This window comes from Trifolium pratense, linkage group LG2, assembly GCF_020283565.1.
Source record: "Trifolium pratense cultivar HEN17-A07 linkage group LG2, ARS_RC_1.1, whole genome shotgun sequence".
Lineage (NCBI taxonomy): Eukaryota > Viridiplantae > Streptophyta > Magnoliopsida > Fabales > Fabaceae > Trifolium > Trifolium pratense.
The window spans coordinates 44,503,991-44,521,782 of record NC_060060.1 but is presented as its reverse complement, the minus strand read 5'-3'; the positions used below and the strand labels follow the sequence as shown (position 1 = coordinate 44,521,782).

Below are 17,792 nucleotides of genomic sequence, written 5' to 3'. Positions count from 1 at the left end.
ATATGTTAGTGAAAATATAGGTCTCACAAAAATTATCAAAATAATTAGGTCACCGTATTAAATATTAAATATGAGTATAACCCATAAAATTGTAAAAAAAAAATAGACAACATAAAAAATAAGTTTTGATGTCAATATATGAGTATAAATATAGGTTCCACATATATTATAAAAGAACGTGCAAGCTTATTAATATGAGTAAAAAACATAGGTCCCACAAAAATTATACAAAACATTAGGTCGTTGTATTAACATATGAGTATAAATATATATCTCACAAAAAATATTAATAAACTGGAAACTTTATTAATAAGAGTAAAAGCATACACCCCTGCAGAAATCACACAAAAGATTCTATTTTTGTGTTAATTAATATATGAGTATAAATATATGTCATGTAGAAATTATGAAAGAATTGACAACCTTATTAATATATTAATAAAAAACACAGGTCTCGTAAAAATCAACAAAATAATTAGGTCCCTGTATTAATATATGATCTACTATAACCCGTAAAATTATAAAAAATTAAACAATTTTATTAAAATATGATTAAAAATATAAATCTTGTAGAAATTAAAAACAAAAAAGGTCCTGATATTAATATATGAGTATAAATATATGTGCTACATAAATTATTAAAGAACAAGAAACCTTATTAATAAGAAGAAAAACACAGGTCCCTCAGAATTCACACAAAAGATGATGTCCTCATATTAATATATGAGTATAACTCGTAAAATTAATAAAAATATATACAACTTTATTAATATATGAGTAAAAATATAAGGCCCGTAGATATAACCAAAAAATTATGCTCCCATATTAATATGAATATAACCTGTAAATTATTAAAAAAAAAATAGACAACATAATATATTAGTAAAACACAAGTTCCGTGAGACTAAATATAAATTTTGCATAATGTATTGGTCAATCTATTTCAAAAGAATGATCAATGTATTGATGACAAGTGAATTTTTTGTTATGGTAAAATAAAAGGTAATTTATTTCTCAAAAAATTAATTAGTCCTTATATCAACAACAAAATATCTTCCAAAAAAAAACTTCGAAAAAAAAGTCATTTATTTTTTAACTTTGTATTTAATTCTTTTTTAAAAAAAACTAAAAGTATCATCCGCACAACCCTGCAGAGACCAATCCCCTCGAGATGACTGAGAATTCTTATTGTTTTAGTGTCAACATTTTTTCGGGAGTTTTTCAATTTTTCCCACCATATTTTGATATTAAATTAATTAAATATAAAACAAAACTTAGAAACGGTTCCATTTTTCTCCCACCATATTCTCATATTAAATTAATTAAATATAGGACAAAACTTAGAAACAGTTCCATAAGTACTGTTGATATTGTTCACCAATTAAAATGCGACACCTGAATTAATTTATTCGTCATTAATAATTTATTAAACTCAGTCAGTTCACCATTATCTAAAAATCTAAAAGTGAAACTAGGTTTTTAATTTCCACCGTTGTTATCAACATTTATTGTATCATTGAAAGTGAAATCAACAACAACAACAACAACAGTATAAACATGACAATAACCCCTAACCATGGAGAGACTTTGATGAAAGGCCAACAAACTGAAATCGTTTGAGTCCTCCCATTGATGAATATATATATATATATATATATATATATATATATATATATATATATATATATATATATATATATATATATATATATATATATATGTTGTTAAGCCATAAGTTGAGAAGGTGAAAAAGGAACGGATGAATTGAAGGAAAGAGTAGTGGTGATCTCCATCGCTTTACTCTTCTCTTCCACTTGCTCGACGAAATTCGAATTGACAAAATGAATTTTATTAAAATTGAAATTAGTGATATGGAATAAATTAATCCATGTGTCATGTTTCAATTGGTCACAATAAAAACCATTTCTATGGTTGTACAAAAAAAAAAACTGTTTCTATGGAATTGTTTATAAGTTTTGTTCTTAAATATATTTAGTTGAATTAAAAATTAACTTAATTGAATATTGGCTGGAAGTCCATAAATAAAGTTGATATTAAAAAAAATCAAAAAAATATGTGTAGACAAATATAAAATAAACGGAAAAATATAACATTAATATTTTATTCTTTTTAGGTAGTTAGTATTGCTGGCTTATTGATGAAAATTTTTCATATAAAACTTTTTAAAAAATAAAAAAATGGAAACATAAAATAAAAGGACAACTATTTTTGTTTTAAGTAAGATTAAAAAAAATATATGTGTAGACAAATATAGCATTAATATTTTATTTTTTTAGGTAATTAAAAAAATGGATTTGTAGATAAAAAGAAAAAAAATGTGGGAGAAGAGGTAATTTAGATTAAAAAATAAATAAAAATAAAGTGATGTAATTTAATTTGGGTTACATACAAAAAATTGGATTTATAGGTAAAAAGAAAAAAAAAATGTAATCTACCTATATTAACAAAAATGAGGCAGATGATCGATGCCCAGTTAATAAATATGTATAGGATATATCGATGCCCAGTTAATAATTGATTTTTATTTACTAAAAAATTGAATTTGTTTAAAGTGAGGTATTTGAATTTGGGTTACATACAAAAAATTGGATTTTTAGATAAAATGAAAAAAATTGTGGAAGAAGTAACAAATAAAGTGGAGTTTTGTGGTTACAATTGGTCATTTAACTCATATTGATTATATGTTGGTTCCAAAAATATAACAAATTAATTCATATGGCTTAGTGGTAAATGTAATAAGAAGTGTAACTAAAAACTAAAAAAATTGAATTTGTATAAAGTGAGGTATTTGAATTTGGGTTACATACAAAAAATTGGATTTTTAGATAAAAAGAAAAAAATTGTGGAAGAAGTAACAAATAAAGTGGAGTTTTGTGGTTACAATTGGTCATTTAACTCATATTGATTATATGTTGGTTCCAAAAATATAACAAATCAATTCATATGGCTTAATGGTAAATGTAATAAGAAGTGTAACTAAATGGTTAAGGGTTCGAATCATACTAAGAATTTTTTTTAGCATTTTTCTACTAACCTTTTTTGATAAAGACAAAAAATAACCCTGAATTGATTACGTGTCAAAAAATGAAAAAGGGGCAAATTGAGAATTTCATTAGTATCTTCTTTTCTTATATAGTAGATAGTAGATTTCTTGATAAAGACAAAAAATAACCCTGAATTGATTACGTGTCAAAAAATGAAAAAGGGGCAAATTGGGAATTTCATTAGTATCTTCTTTTCTTATATAGTAGATATAGTAGAAGTTTTGTGGTTATAATTGGCCATTTAACTCATATTGATTATAGGGTAAATAGTATTATACCCCCCTGCAAAATAGACGAGTTTTGCGTTACCCCCTGCAAAATATTTTTTTGAGATTACCCCCCTGCAATGTCAAGATTCTTTGCGTTACCCCCTGACTTAACAAGTGGACATATGACATGGAAAGAATCTTGACGTGGCATGACACGTGGAAATTAATTTATTTTTTATTTATTTTTAATTGTCAACTCATTAATTAATGTGGGTTTTTAATTAAAAAAATGAAAAAAAAACTTAAATTTTTTTATATTTTTATGAACTTACTTAAAAGAAAGTTTTGTTTTTTTTTTTTTTGACTAAAAGTTGTTATTATATATATAAAAAAATTCTTATATATATATATAATAACTAATAATAGAGTAACAAAAAAAAAATGAAGATGAAAAAAAACTAATAATAATAATAGTAACCAAAAAACTAATAATAATAATAATAATAATAATAATAATAATAATAATAATAATAATAACTAATAATAATAGAGTAACAAAAAAAAAAACTGCAATCACATATTTTAACTAATATAACCAAAAAAAAAACTGCAATCACATATTTTAACTAATAATAATATTAGTTATTATTATTATTATTAGTTTTTTTTTTACTATTATTATTATTAGTTTTTTTTCATCTTCGTTTTTTTTTTGTTACTATATTATTAGTTATTATATATATATATATATATAAGAATTTTTTTTTATATATATAATAACAACTTTTAGTCAAAAAAAAAAAAAACAAAACTTTTTTTTAAGTAAGTTCATAAAAATATAACAACTTTTAAGTTTTTTTTTCATTTTTTTAATTAAAAACCCACATTAATTAATGAGTTGGCAATTAAAAATAAATAAAAAATAAATTAATTTCCACGTGTCATGCCACGTCAAGATTTTTCCATGTCATATGCCCACTTGTTAAGCCAAGGGGGTAACGCAAAGAATCTTGACATTGTAGGGGGGTAATCTCAAAAAAATATTTTGCAGGGGGTAACGCAAAACTTGCCTATTTTGCAGGGGGGTATAACACTATTTACCCTTGATTATATGCTGGTTCCAAAAATATAACAAATCAATTCATATGGCTTAATGGTAAATGTAATAAGAAGTGTAACTAAATGGTTAAGGGTTCGAATCATACTAAGAAATTTTTTTAGGATTTTTCTACTAACCTTTTTTGATAAAGACAAAAAATAACCCTGAATTGATTATGTGTCAAAACATGAAAAAGGGGCAAATTGAGAATTTCATTAGTATCTTATTTTCTTATATAGTAGATAATTAATCAACAAACCTCCGTTTGGTTTGACGGTTACTAGAATTGGTTTTGATAATTGATTTCGGCTAAAAGTAAGTTAAAGTAAATTGAAAATGGGGAGGGATCAAATTATACAAAATCCACCGTTGGATTAAAGCTTATATCATTTAGATCATCCATGTTCAATTTTATAAAAATTTAAAATCATTTGATATGTTATTGAGAATTTCAAAATGACATCTAAAACCAAAGAATTTGAAATTCATTCTTATAAACTTTTAAAAATTACTAATTGATTGTAAAACCTAAAATTAGCCGAAAAACACTAAATCGGTCGAAAATCCAAAAAATCGGCAGAAAAAACCTAAAATCGGCCAAAAGCCCAAAAATCGACTATAAACCCTAAAATCGGCCGAAAACCCAAAAAATCGGCAGAAAAACCAAAAATCGACCGAAAACCGAAAATCGGCCGACATCAAAAAAATCGGCCGAAAAATCTACAATCGTCCCTAAACCCAAAAAACTTGGCCGAAAACCTAAAATCGGCCCAAAATCCTGAAAATCGGCTATAAACACCAATATCGGCCGAAAAACCTAAAATCGACCGAAAACCCAAAAATCGACTATAAACCCATTTTTCGGCCTATATTTGGGTTTATATTCGATTTTTGGGTTTTTCGGTTGATTTTTCGTTTTTCGGTCGATTTTAGGGTTTATAGTCGATTTTTGGGTTTTTGGCCGATTTTAGGTTTTTCGGCCGATTTTTTGGGTTTAGGGTCGAATTTTGGTTATTCGATTGATTTTTTGGGTTTTCGGCCGATTTAAGAGTTTATAGTCGATTTTAGTGTTTTTGGTCGATTTTAGGTTTTTCAGTCGATTTTAGGGTTTTTGGCCGATTTTAGGTTTTTCGGCCAATTTTTTCGGTTATTCTGTCGATTTTTCGGTTTCTATGGTTTTCGGCCGATTTTATGGTTTATAGTCGATTTTAGGTTTCTCAACCGATTTATGGTTTTTGACCGATTTTAGGTTTTTCCGCCGATTTTTTTGGTTTTTCGGCCGATTTAATCGTTGATAGTCGATTTTAGGTTTTTTTGCCGATTTTATGGTTTAGGCCGATTTTAGGATTTTTGGCTCATTTTTTTGGTTTTTCGGCCAATTTTTGGGTTTATGGTCGACTTTATTAAAATAAATAAAAGTAAATGAAGGAAATTCAATTACATTACCCAAACAAAAGAATTTTACAATTGATGGAATTTCAACACTTTATCCAAACAATGAAATTTGAAAATCAACGAAATTCAATTGAATCAATTGAATTGCTTAGTATTTAAAATCTCTTGAATTTCTAGAATCTCTCATCCAAACAGTTAGGTTGAGAAAACAAAAACACAGTATCATCTTCATCACCATCGATCATCTTCATCATCGTCGTTCGTGCGATTACCACCTGATAGGTACAACATGCAAAAAACCCTATTTTGTTTATACTCTGGTTTAAGGTCAAAAAAATATAAAACCATACTTCCTTTCTCTTTTGATTCTTCTAATATGTTGATTTTTGTGTTGAAATTTCGTATTGGAAATAATTTTCAAGTTTTAGGTTTTATGTTTTCTTTTGAACCTGTTCCTCTTTTATTTTATTTTTTTTCAAGTTATTTTTTTTTTCACTTTGTTATCTGATATGTGGGTTTGTTTCTTATTGTTGCAATTTTATCCCTTAGTTTGTTATATCATCACTATTTTAAGGAGTAAATAGTTTTCAAGCTTTAGGGTCACACGATTTGCAATTCACTTTGGTACGCGGTACGGGTTTGGGTACACGGTTCCCAACTCTCATAGAATTAGGTACGTGGGGGTATACAGAGTCGGTATGCTGATTAGGTTCGCGGTACTTTTTGATTTTAGAAGACAAAATCGATTGTTGTAAAGCAAACCAAACATACTCAAAGAAGATAAGAATCATATTAACTGGTGAAAACATGATTTTGCAGCACGGATATGCGAATTTGCCATGGTTCGCTCGGTAGTCTGTTTCTGACGTCATAAAATATCCGAACAAATAGAATAAAAGATTTATTCCAAGTCACTCCGTTCTATTCCGCTCCACTCCACTCCGCTTTATTATACTCCGCTCTATTCCATTATATTTCATCAATCCAAACCGATTCTTAAAATACTTTCATAACTCCTCTAATTTTTAAACAAACATTTACCCATGGCATGTGAGTGCAATTTTCCCATTAAAAGGAGACTTTGTAAGTCAATTGTTGGCGGTATGCTAAATGCTATTATCCTTCCCGGCTCCCATGGCTTCAAGGAGCTTTCGGTTGTCACACTTGTGATTTTAAATATAAACCACAACCTACTCAATACTCATCTACACGCCGTTTTTTCATTTCCTATAGTTATTATTTTGTCGATTTCAAGTTTTTTAATTGAATCAAAGATTCTATTTATTGTTTTTCTCTCTCATCGCCTAACGTTTTATTTTTATTTTTCATTATTATAATGTAGGTACGAATTAGTTTTCACTGCATTAATGATGACTAATCTTCATATTTGTCGAAAAATCTATAATGAAAATTTTCTCTTTTAAGCTGATCAAAACTCTTAAGCGATTCAAAACTCTTACTTAAACTACTTTATTATTAGTATCTCTAACCTTTATTTATACTATAGTTGTTCTGGACCGAGCTTACAAGCTGGGAAACCCAATCATACGAGCTTATATAGCCAGAGCGGCACCTAATGCGCGGACATGTCACGGATGCTCGACATCCCAACGGTTATATTCCAAACCCTCTCATAACGTCAAATTCCACCGGAATGATGAACATTAACTGCTCATCAAGGGCTTCTAGCCGTTTTTCGGCAGCCACTTGATGGTCATTAATGCCACCAAGAGTCTTGGCCCAACGCTGGAGGCTATACATACGTGATCCCATGCCATTCACAAGGTACGTACTATCCAGCACAGAAAACCTTCACTCCACACTTGAACTGACTTGAGCGTCGGAGTGTCTGCAGGTACACAACCCCCATCCACTTCAATAAGGGCAATCAAGAGCACAACGCCGGCGCGATCGCATCCTCTGATCAGACACGATCAATAGTGTAGCTATCATTTAAGTAATATACGGTTTTTTTTACGGCATTTAAGTAAGTAATATACGGTTAACATTCATTCCATCGGTAATTTTAATTCTTATTTATATTATTATAGTGTAGCTATCATTTAAGAGTTACTTGTTTCCACTTCACACTTTCCTCGAAGGACCTCCTAGAAAAAAAGATGAGAAAATGGACTATGCTAGATCATTCATACGTAAAGTAAATATAATAATCTCCACTATACAATAACAAACAGAAAAACAATTCATATAATACAATTCATACACCGTCGATCCAAATTCGAGTTAATCAATATTATTGTGTCATCACATTATTATCACCTACGTAATTGGAAACTACTAGTACTTAATTGGGAATAATCTTCTAGATGCCATTGGTCATGAAAGTATGAAACCTTCCTGTTGGACATTTCTTAGTTGGTAGCCTATTTCCTTAGGCGCCAATTTTGAGTTTTAATACCATCATTTTTTTTGTATAAATTAATAGCACCATTTTAATAGCATTTTTTAGGAATCACTATTAAACGTGAAAAAAGAGAGCATATAATAGTGATTTTGGGTCGCGCACTATTATAGATAATAATATAATAGTGGTTTTTGAAAGAATTTACATATAATAACCTTAGATCAATAGATACAAGTTATAGCATATTATCATATTAGAGAATATATGGGAACGGTGTACCTGGAATGACAGCGGATCAATCCTCATGTTAATTGAATCTGAGAGAGTGAGAGAGTTGAGACGGTGCTTCTACCTCTCACTGATGAGTCCTTATGCGTGTTATGTTTTCAGTGTGTCTAGTTTAATGAGATGGCTAGAATATATACTCATCAGTGGAGGCAGGGACCTCTCAATAGGCTGACTAGAAAGAACGGTCCAACCCATCACGACCCGTTCACATTAAGCCTTATATTAAACATGACAAGTAATTGTATTTGATATTATACACTTTTAATTATATTTTAAATAAATAATTAAAGTAGATCCAAAATATTCAACAATTTTTTCATTAAAATCTATTATGAAAGTATTAATAAAAAGTGTCTTTGAGGATAAACACTATTATCTACAATAATTTTAATTTTTTTGAAAGACATGAGATCTACAATAATTAGTGCTTACTTAAGGAGCGCTTTCTTTGGCTAAGGAACACACACAAGTTTGATTCTCTAATCCTTCATTTCTTATTCAGAAAAAATTATTGTTATTATAAAAATAATGACCGACTTATTTTCACTTTGTGAGCATAATCGTTCTTTGTGACCATAACTTCTACCATCGAACCCTTCTCCATCATCTAATATCCAATTGAAACTAGCTAGCGACCACCATTTTTGAATCATTTTCCACCATAATATATCAAACCATGTACCATAAACCTTCTCCGTCATCGAACCCTAAGCTGAACTCCATCGTCGTCACCATTTAGCCTTTCTCTAGTACGGAAAGATGGAACGAAATAAATTAAAGCAGCCATGGATATAATATAGATGCACATTCCTTTCGTGTGATAATGATATATGGGAAAGTCCTTTTACCTTTGTTGATGTAATGGAATCTAACTTTAAATAATTCACAATATTACGTACTGCATTACGCGTTTACAACAATAAAAGAAAATAAAATAAAGTTTTTTAACGTAGTAATACATAAAGTTTTTTTTTTTTTTGTGAAGGAAACGTAATAAATAAAGTTGTATTAATAACATCATGCATTTTTGTCACGTATCCATGTAGGCCCAGCAGCATCCATAAGGAATTTAACAATTATTGTAAAGTTTCTGTAAAAAAAAAAAAAAAAAAAATTATTGTATTGTCGTGTGCATACTGCATAGTTTCTTCCTTTCACTAAAATCTATTTTTATCACAATCATCCTTGTCACATTTTTATCATAACTCGTAATCATCTTTAAATTTAACTACTTTAGATTAATTTCTGACCTTATGTCAAGTTAGGTTTTGGGCATTGTAAAGGATGTTTTGACATACATAATTTGGAACAACATGTACAGTGATCTCCACGAAAAAGTGTAACGATAGCATATAAGTGATTATAGAAGTCATGCTAATTTTATTTTATTTTTTTTATCAAAAAGAAGTCATGCTAATTAGTATCTCGGATATTTTTAAGAATATTTTAGAAGTAAAACAAATATTTTGTAACGATAGCATATAAGTAAAAATGACTAATAATTACGCACATCCTAGTTACATACGCTTTGCAATAGCAATGTTCTTATTTCTTTCCACTTTTTTTCTTTTTCATTTCTATAATTTAATTTTTAGTAATAAATGTTTGGATACAACATAATCGCCCGAAAATTCTATCCACCTTCTAATAAGATTTGCAGATGACAAACACAATTATATGTTCGACAATTATATTAAAATTGAGATACAAAATTTCATAATCATACATGCTCCTAATTTGAGTTAATAATACATTGATACAACTACTAAGATGCAAATACACAACAACACATAGAGGCAATAGAAATTAAAACAACAAAAATATCTCAATTGTTATTTTCAAGACAAGATAAACATCAACCATAATTTTGAATACACTATATATTATCAAGACAACAAAAATTAAAAATATGCCTACCCCACAAAATAATGTACAAATTATTCTCCCATGCTTGAACATCCCTTTCTTCTTAGCTTATTAGATAAGAGAAAATGCCAAAATCTAAAAACAAGAAAAGATCCAATAAAATCGAACCTCAATCTTTTTTTTTCTCTTGTTCTCAATTATTTACTCTCTCAAATTCCATAATTAATATTTTAATTTCTTAACAAATAACACATCCACTAGGAGACTCTTCCACAGTTCTATAATAGTAATAAGGATTTGGTTGTGATCTCAATTGATTATAATATGATTCATATGCCTTAACAAGATCAGCCATTTCTTCTTTTGGATCCTTTTTCTTTGGCTCTTCTTTCTTTGGTTCTTCTTTTTTCTCTTCTTTGGCTGGTCCAACTGAAATTATTTCAGCATGACATAATTTCCTTAACTTTCCCACAACATCAACAGTATCTATGTCTCCAATTAATGTCATTTTTTGATCCTTCATTTCCACTGAAACAGACTCAACCCCTGAAAAAAAAATAAAAAAATTAATACTCCTTTTTCACCTTTATTTTTTAAGTAAAAAAAAAAAGAGTATATAATTTCATAAGATGATTAGATATTGAAATTAATTTCCATACCTGAAATTCCAGATACTGCCTTCATGGCTTTTTTCTTGATTCTATCATCGTAGAGTTCTACCTTTAACACTATTTTCTATCATAGAGAAAATCAAAGAGCTTTTAGGATTTCACAATTATTATAATTTCTAACATAAAAAAATTTAAAAAATTAATATCCAAGTGAATATTCAAAATTAAAAAAAAAATATTAAAAAGGGTTGTAATTTGATTACTAAAATTGGATTTCAAATTTTGAGTAGCAAAAATCACTTAATTTAACTAAAATAAATAAAAAAGATGATATAGTTGATAAATCAAACATGGAAAGGGAAAAAAAATTGAAAAATAGTTTGAATGGATTTATAAGGTATTGATATCCTAATTAGGAAAAAAAAAAAACTAGAAGAAGGGTACTAATTCTCACCTTCATATTGATTTGAAGGTAGTGTAGTAGAGTTGCTAATGAAGTTTTGATGAAGAAGGATGTTCTAATTGAACTGTTAAACTAAAATCTTGCATAAGGTTTTATTATATACAAAGTGCTAGATAATTAAATTCTATAATAGAGACAAAGTCAACTAAAGTCAACATTAATTTGTGATATAGCATTGGTCTCACTTAGTCAGCATAGTACAGCCGTGTAGGACTTGAAAAGCCATTTTATTTATTCTTAACTTTATTATGTCCTGCTTTATGCCACCCTACTAATATCACAAATGGCTTCAAGATTGATGAGTCATGAGGAATCCTAAATCCTGAATTTATTTATTTGATATCATTTTTATTTGGCCATGTCTATTACGAATAATTGAAGTACTATTATCTTATTTAAAATATAATCTTCCCTCCATTTTGTTACGAGTTTGATCTCCGATGGGTGCTTGTGAAAAAATATTTGTTGGCAGATGCCATTCATTTTGTATCCTATTTAAAATATAATCTTCGCTCCATTTTAGTTATTTTGAAAAATAATTTTTGGAGTTGCGCGTAGGCAGCAGGGTTCCTGATTTGTCTAAAAAATAAAATAAAATATAATATCTTGGTTACTTTATGTATTTCTTAAATTTCCATTTATTTAATTTAAGCTAAATGCATCAAAGGATCCTTTAAATTTTACATTTATAATAATTAAGTACTTTAAGTTTTTTAGGTAATAAATAAGTTCTTTAAGTTTCATCAAAATATTCATCATGGTGAAAGTCAACATTAACAACCACAATGAAACAAGATAAGAATAACGGTGCAACAAGTTTTTGTAATAGAGTATAAGTAGAAGGGTAACGGTTCCAATGTTTGGATCAAGAACCACAAGTAGCAAGACCGCTGCTACAAACCATAATCCTAGTTCATCAACCGTCCATTATGTCGAAATCACACCTGAACCCATCATCACTTTGAAAGAAGAAGGATTCAAAGAGGGCCATAATCCATAAACGTCTAATCTGGGAGTGGGTCGTCTCCCGTGAAAAGTGTCTCATGTGACATCATGACCTTCCAATTTTTTATAAAAAAAATATAAAAAGAAAATAAAGGACAATCTAATGGTGATAAATAAAACTGGAGAAAATCCAGTGTAAAGCACACTGGAGGGAATCCTTTCCCAATTTTTAGTAATATCCTGCAAGCCCGTTTACACTTGCATCTTGGGAAGACCCACTTTGGCAGCAAAAGGGGCTGTACCATCAACTGTTCACCTAAAGATGAAATATTGTAATGCCAAGGATGAAGTGCTGACCATCAATGCAAACTTGATAGTTCGATTATTGACGTTAATATTAATATTTTTTTATATATAATATAATATTATTGTAAAATGTTTTTTATGATTGCACATAAAATATATTTTTGATGGACAAAAGCTATATAAAAGAGTGCAGTCCCTAAGCCTCATATATGTATTCAGTAACTTACACCATTTAAGAGAGATTGTAGAAGATTTAGAAGAGCCTCAACATCATCAAGCAAAGACAATTCTCAAGTAGCAAGAACAATCTTTAAGGAAGAGCAACGACGAGAGAGGTATTTCGGCTATTTAATTCAAATTTCGTTTCCGCTGTTTAAGGTTGAATTTCGTTTATGAAATTGTTGGAAATTTTAACATTAGGTATCAGAGCTTTATTTGCCTCTGCCTTGCAATTCTCCTATCCTAATTTTAGAATTTTTTGTTTGAAATTAAGAATTTTCGATTTCACGTTTTGGCCATTCAGATACAGAAAAATTGTTGGACCATAAAGAAATATTTTCGGTTCATTATTCTGTGTTTAAGTTTCAATTTTAGTAAAGTTGTATGAAATCGGAAGTTTCAGAATCAGGATTTTGCTTTAATTATTTACAAATTTCGATTTCAGATTAAGTGCGTTTTAGATTGAGAGAAATATTGAATCATATGGAAATATTTTAGATTCATGATTATGTGTTTAAAACATGAATTTTTGGTGTTAAAGTAGCCTGAAATTGCGTTTTCCAGAATGACCCGTCTAGAGGTTGAAGATGATGATAATTAATTTTAATCAATGATGTTATTTAAATATCTATTGAGTTTTTTTTGAATCAAAAATATCTATTGAGTTATGCGTCCTATTAGTTGATTAATTTACTTATTACTGAGAGGTCGTGGTTCGATTCATGCATTACAATTTTTGAGAAATTTTATTTTAATGAACAGCTTTGATTATAATAAAAACGACGAAAATTTTACTAGCCACTGGTTTCGAACCCAGGACCTGGACAATGCGTGCAATCACTACATATCAACTTGAATGGATTTGGGCCACTTCAATGTGCCTTGATCATCGATACATTAAAACTGAGAAATATTTAAAAATAAGATCATCCCTTCTGTTAAAATTTGCACCAAACTTTATTCAATTATTTAACCTTGTACAACAGTGGAGCAAAAAAAGTTGTTTTTTACATACTAAAAGGCTTTAGAAATCTTGAATTCTTATTGCATATCAAATATAGTAGAAATCTTGAATATATTGTGGTGGTTGCACATGATAATATAATGGATAAGTTTCAAAGGGTTTATCCTCTGACTTTTTCTCTTCTTTTGGTTTTGAAGGTCCAACTGAAACTATTTCAGTATGACAAAATTTTCTTAGCTTGGAAACTGCATTTACTGGATCAATGTCTCCTAATAATGTCAATTTCTTCTCTTTCATGTCTATTGATATTGATTCAACCCCTGTAAGATTATTACAAATATAATTTTAGTTTAATTAATAATGAACCACTAAAGTGTGTGTTTTTTAACACAAAAATCAACTTATATATATTTAGATTATTTGAGCTTATATAGAATTTATATGATATGAAATTAAATACCTGAAAGGCTAGATGCTTTCTTCATCACTTTTTGCTTGATTTTATCATTATGAATATCAACCTTCAACACTACGTTCTGTTAAAAAAAAAAAAAAAAAGAAGAAGAATTAGTCATGTATATATGAAAACAGCCCAGAAGACTCGAAAGTCCCGTAAACTTAACTCAGTTGATAGGAACATCGCATTTATGTAAAAGATGAAAGAATTTTAAATGATAGAAAATATAAAGAAAGGAATTTGATTATTCTAATTTTCACCTTCATTGTTGTCAAAGTTTGTGAGAGAGCTAATTTAGAATTTTTAGTGTGAGAATTGCAAAGGAATAAGAAGAAGGGCTAGTTGATGAAGAAGTGTTTTCAAGTAGTGGTGATGATGTAAAAGAATGAGAATTGGCATTTATTTATAAGATAGGAAGATATGAAACACATAGTTAAGTCAAGTTAGTCAATTGAAATAATTGTTTTTTAATTGAAAAGTATTTTAAGATACTTTTATAACCGTGTGAACATTAAAGTTTGATTAATCATCACACTCACACGAAAGTTCCCTCACAACAAAAAAGAATCGGTCAAATGATAGGAGTTTGTAATGATTTTTTAACTGAGGTATTAGGAATGACAGGAAAACCTAAACCCGATAGACGCACTCGAATCCAAACCCAAGTCAACGGGCGAAATATATGGGCGTGAGTTTGGGTAGTATCAAACCCAACCTAAAACTCATTCATCGTATACAATATTCTCGTAATAAAAAAAGGGATCATACTGCATACAACCTGATCCAACAACACAATACCATATGTTTAATTTTTCTTAAAATAATGTAATTTTTGTTTCTTCTTTATAATTTGGAACAAAGGAGGTAGCTATGATTAGCAAAGGACTATTTATTAATATCCTTACATAAAATGTACACGTCAATTGCACATACAACGTTTCTTTAATATATGTAGAATTTGCAAGGTAGGTTTTTATTAGGAGATGGAGGGAGTGAAAATATACTTTTTTATCAAGAAAAAATGAGCAACGATAAATTTTGTCACGAGTTTGATCTCTGATGGGTGCTTGTGAAAAAATATTTGTTGGCAAATGTCAATCATTGTGTATCCTATTTAAAATATAATCTTCGCTCCATTTTAGTTATTTTGAAAAATAATTTTTGGAGTTGCGCGTAGGCAGCAGGGTTCCTAGTTTGTCCAAAAAATAAAATAAAATATAATATCTTGGTTACTTTATGTATTTCTTAAATTTCCATTTATTTAATTTAACCTAAATGCATCCAATGGTCCTTTAAATTTTACATTTATAATAATTAAGTACTTTAAGTTTTTTAGGTAATAAATAAGTCCTTTAAGTTTCATCAAAATATTCACCATGGTGGAAGTCAACATTAACAACCACAATGAAACAAGATAAGGATAACGGTGCAACAAGTTTTTGTAATGGAGTATAAGTAGAAGGGTAACGGTTCCGATGTTTGGATCAAGAACCACCGTCCTCTAGAAGGACTGACACACCAATCTTGGGGTTTAGCGACGAGGAATATTTGGAGGGATACCAAATGAATTTTACCTCATAATCATTGTTGCCACCATGGAAAAACATGACGTCTCAAGAATCCTTCTTGTGATGTGTTTGGATCAAGAACCACCGTCCTCTAGAAGGACTGACACACCAATCTTGGGGTTTAGCGACGAGGAATATTTGGAGGGATACCAAATGAATTTTACCCCATAATCATTGTTGCCACCATGGAAAAACATGACGTCTCAAGAATCCTTCTTGTGACATCATTTATGAAAGTTGTTTACAAAAGAAGGACTTAGTTTCGTATAAGGGTACATACCTCAAAGATTTTAACAGATCCGCTACGCACCCTTGGGGTTTTGTGGATCTACCCGTCACCTTTTGGGTTGGAAAGAAGAAGGATTCAAAGAGGACCATAAACGTCTAACAAGTTAGGAAGATGAAGATGGAAGCATTAGACAAAGGTGATGTTGAAAGTGGAAGAAAAGGAAAAGTGAGATAGGAAGATGAAAGCCATTAGCGAGTTAGCAGTGTTTTTGGAAGATGCTGTTTCGGTTACTGCAATACGAAACAAGTTGAATTTGGGTCGTAGAAACCGAACTGAAACTTAGGGGCATTTTGGCATTTTTGGGGGGTTTGGGAGCAAATAGGAGGCCTAAAAAGCAATTTTCTTTTAGTAATATCCTGCAAGCCCATTTACACTTGCATCTTGGGAAGACCCACTTTGGCAGCAATAGGGGCAGTACCATCAACTGTTCACCTAAAGATGAAATATTGTAATGCCAAGGATGAAGTGTTGACCATCAATGGAAACTTGATAGTTGGATTATTGCCGTTAATATTAATATTTTTTTATATATAATATAATATTATTGTAGAATGTTTTTTATGATTGCACATAAAATATATTTTTGATGGACAAAAGCTATATAAAAGAGTGCAGTCCCTTTTGTTTGGGTTCCCTAAGACTCATATTTATATTCAGTAACTTACACCATCTAAGAGAGATTGTAGAAGGTTTAGAAGAGCCTCAACATCATCAAGCAAAGACAATTCTCAAGTAGCAAGAACAATCTTTAAGGAAGAGTAATGACGAGAGAGGTATTTCGGCTATTTAATTTCAATTTCGTTTCCGCTGTTTAAGGTTGAATTTTGTTTATGAAATTGTTGGAAATTTTAACATTTGGTATCAAAACCTTATCTGCCTCTGCCTTGCAATTTTCCTATCCTAATTTTGGAATTTTTTGTTTGAAATTAAGAATTTTCAATTTCATGTTTTGGCCATTCAGATACAGAAAAATTGTTGGACCATAAAGAAATATTTTCGGTTCATTATTCTGTGTTTAAGTTTCAATTTTAGTGTTAAAGTTGTATGAAATCGGAAGTTTCAGAATCAGGATTTTGCTTTAATTATTTACAAATTTCGATTTCAGATTAAGAGCGTTTTAGATTGAGAGAAATATTGAATCATATGGTAATATTTTAGATTCATGATTATGTGTTTAAAACATGAATTTTTGGTGTTAAAGTAGCCTGAAATTGCGTTTTCCAGTTTTGGGTCAAGTGAGTTTTTCAACCGGGTCAGTCATTCTGACCCGTCTAGAGGTTGAAGATTATGATAATTAATTTTAATCAATGATGTTATTTAAATATTGCGTAACTCAAATATTCACATAATTGAGTTATGCGTCCTAGTTGATTAATTTACTTATTACTGAGAGGTCGTGGTTCGATTCATGCATTACAATCTACAATATATGAAAAGAAAATACGTATGAAATTCTCAATTTGCCCCTTTTTTATTTTTTGACACATAATCAATTCAGGGTTATTTTGTGTCTTTATCAAAAAAAGTTAGTAGAAAAAGCTAAAAAATTATGCAGTCAGCAGGATTTGAACCCTTAACCTTTTAGTTACATTTCTTATTGCATTTACCACTAAGCCATATAAATTTATTTGTTATATTTTTGGAACCAACATATAATCAATATGAGTTAAATGTCCAATTGTA

The 17,792-nt window shown here is 29.4% G+C and overlaps 2 protein-coding genes across 2 annotated transcripts; both read right to left on the bottom strand.

The window, feature by feature from the left end:
* Nucleotides 1–10,265: 10,265 nt before the first annotated feature.
* On the bottom strand, nt 10,266–11,497 carry LOC123906171 (heavy metal-associated isoprenylated plant protein 39-like). Its single transcript, XM_045956023.1, has 3 exons — nt 11,353–11,497; nt 10,947–11,022; nt 10,266–10,833 (listed from the first exon to the last, which is right to left on the bottom strand). Exons 1-3 carry the CDS (start codon nt 11,356–11,358, stop codon nt 10,526–10,528), a joined length of 390 nt encoding a protein of 129 aa, XP_045811979.1. The 5' UTR covers nt 11,359–11,497; the 3' UTR covers nt 10,266–10,525.
* A 2,283-nt stretch (nt 11,498–13,780) lies between these two features.
* Nucleotides 13,781–14,636, bottom strand: LOC123906172 (heavy metal-associated isoprenylated plant protein 39-like). The gene is made up of 3 exons (XM_045956024.1): nt 14,513–14,636; nt 14,256–14,331; nt 13,781–14,115 (listed from the first exon to the last, which is right to left on the bottom strand). Exons 1-3 carry the CDS (start codon nt 14,516–14,518, stop codon nt 13,883–13,885), a joined length of 315 nt encoding a protein of 104 aa, XP_045811980.1. The 5' UTR covers nt 14,519–14,636; the 3' UTR covers nt 13,781–13,882.
* Nucleotides 14,637–17,792: the final 3,156 nt, after the last annotated feature.

Excerpts from the sequence above, each read along its gene's own strand:
- LOC123906171 (XM_045956023.1), bottom strand. Across the intron at positions 10,834-10,946 it reads GGCAGTATCTGGAATTTCAG|GGGTTGAGTCTGTTTCAGTG; the intron begins GTATGGAAATTA and ends TTTTTTTTTCAG.
- LOC123906172 (XM_045956024.1), bottom strand. Across the intron at positions 14,116-14,255 it reads GAAAGCATCTAGCCTTTCAG|GGGTTGAATCAATATCAATA; the intron begins GTATTTAATTTC and ends ATAATCTTACAG.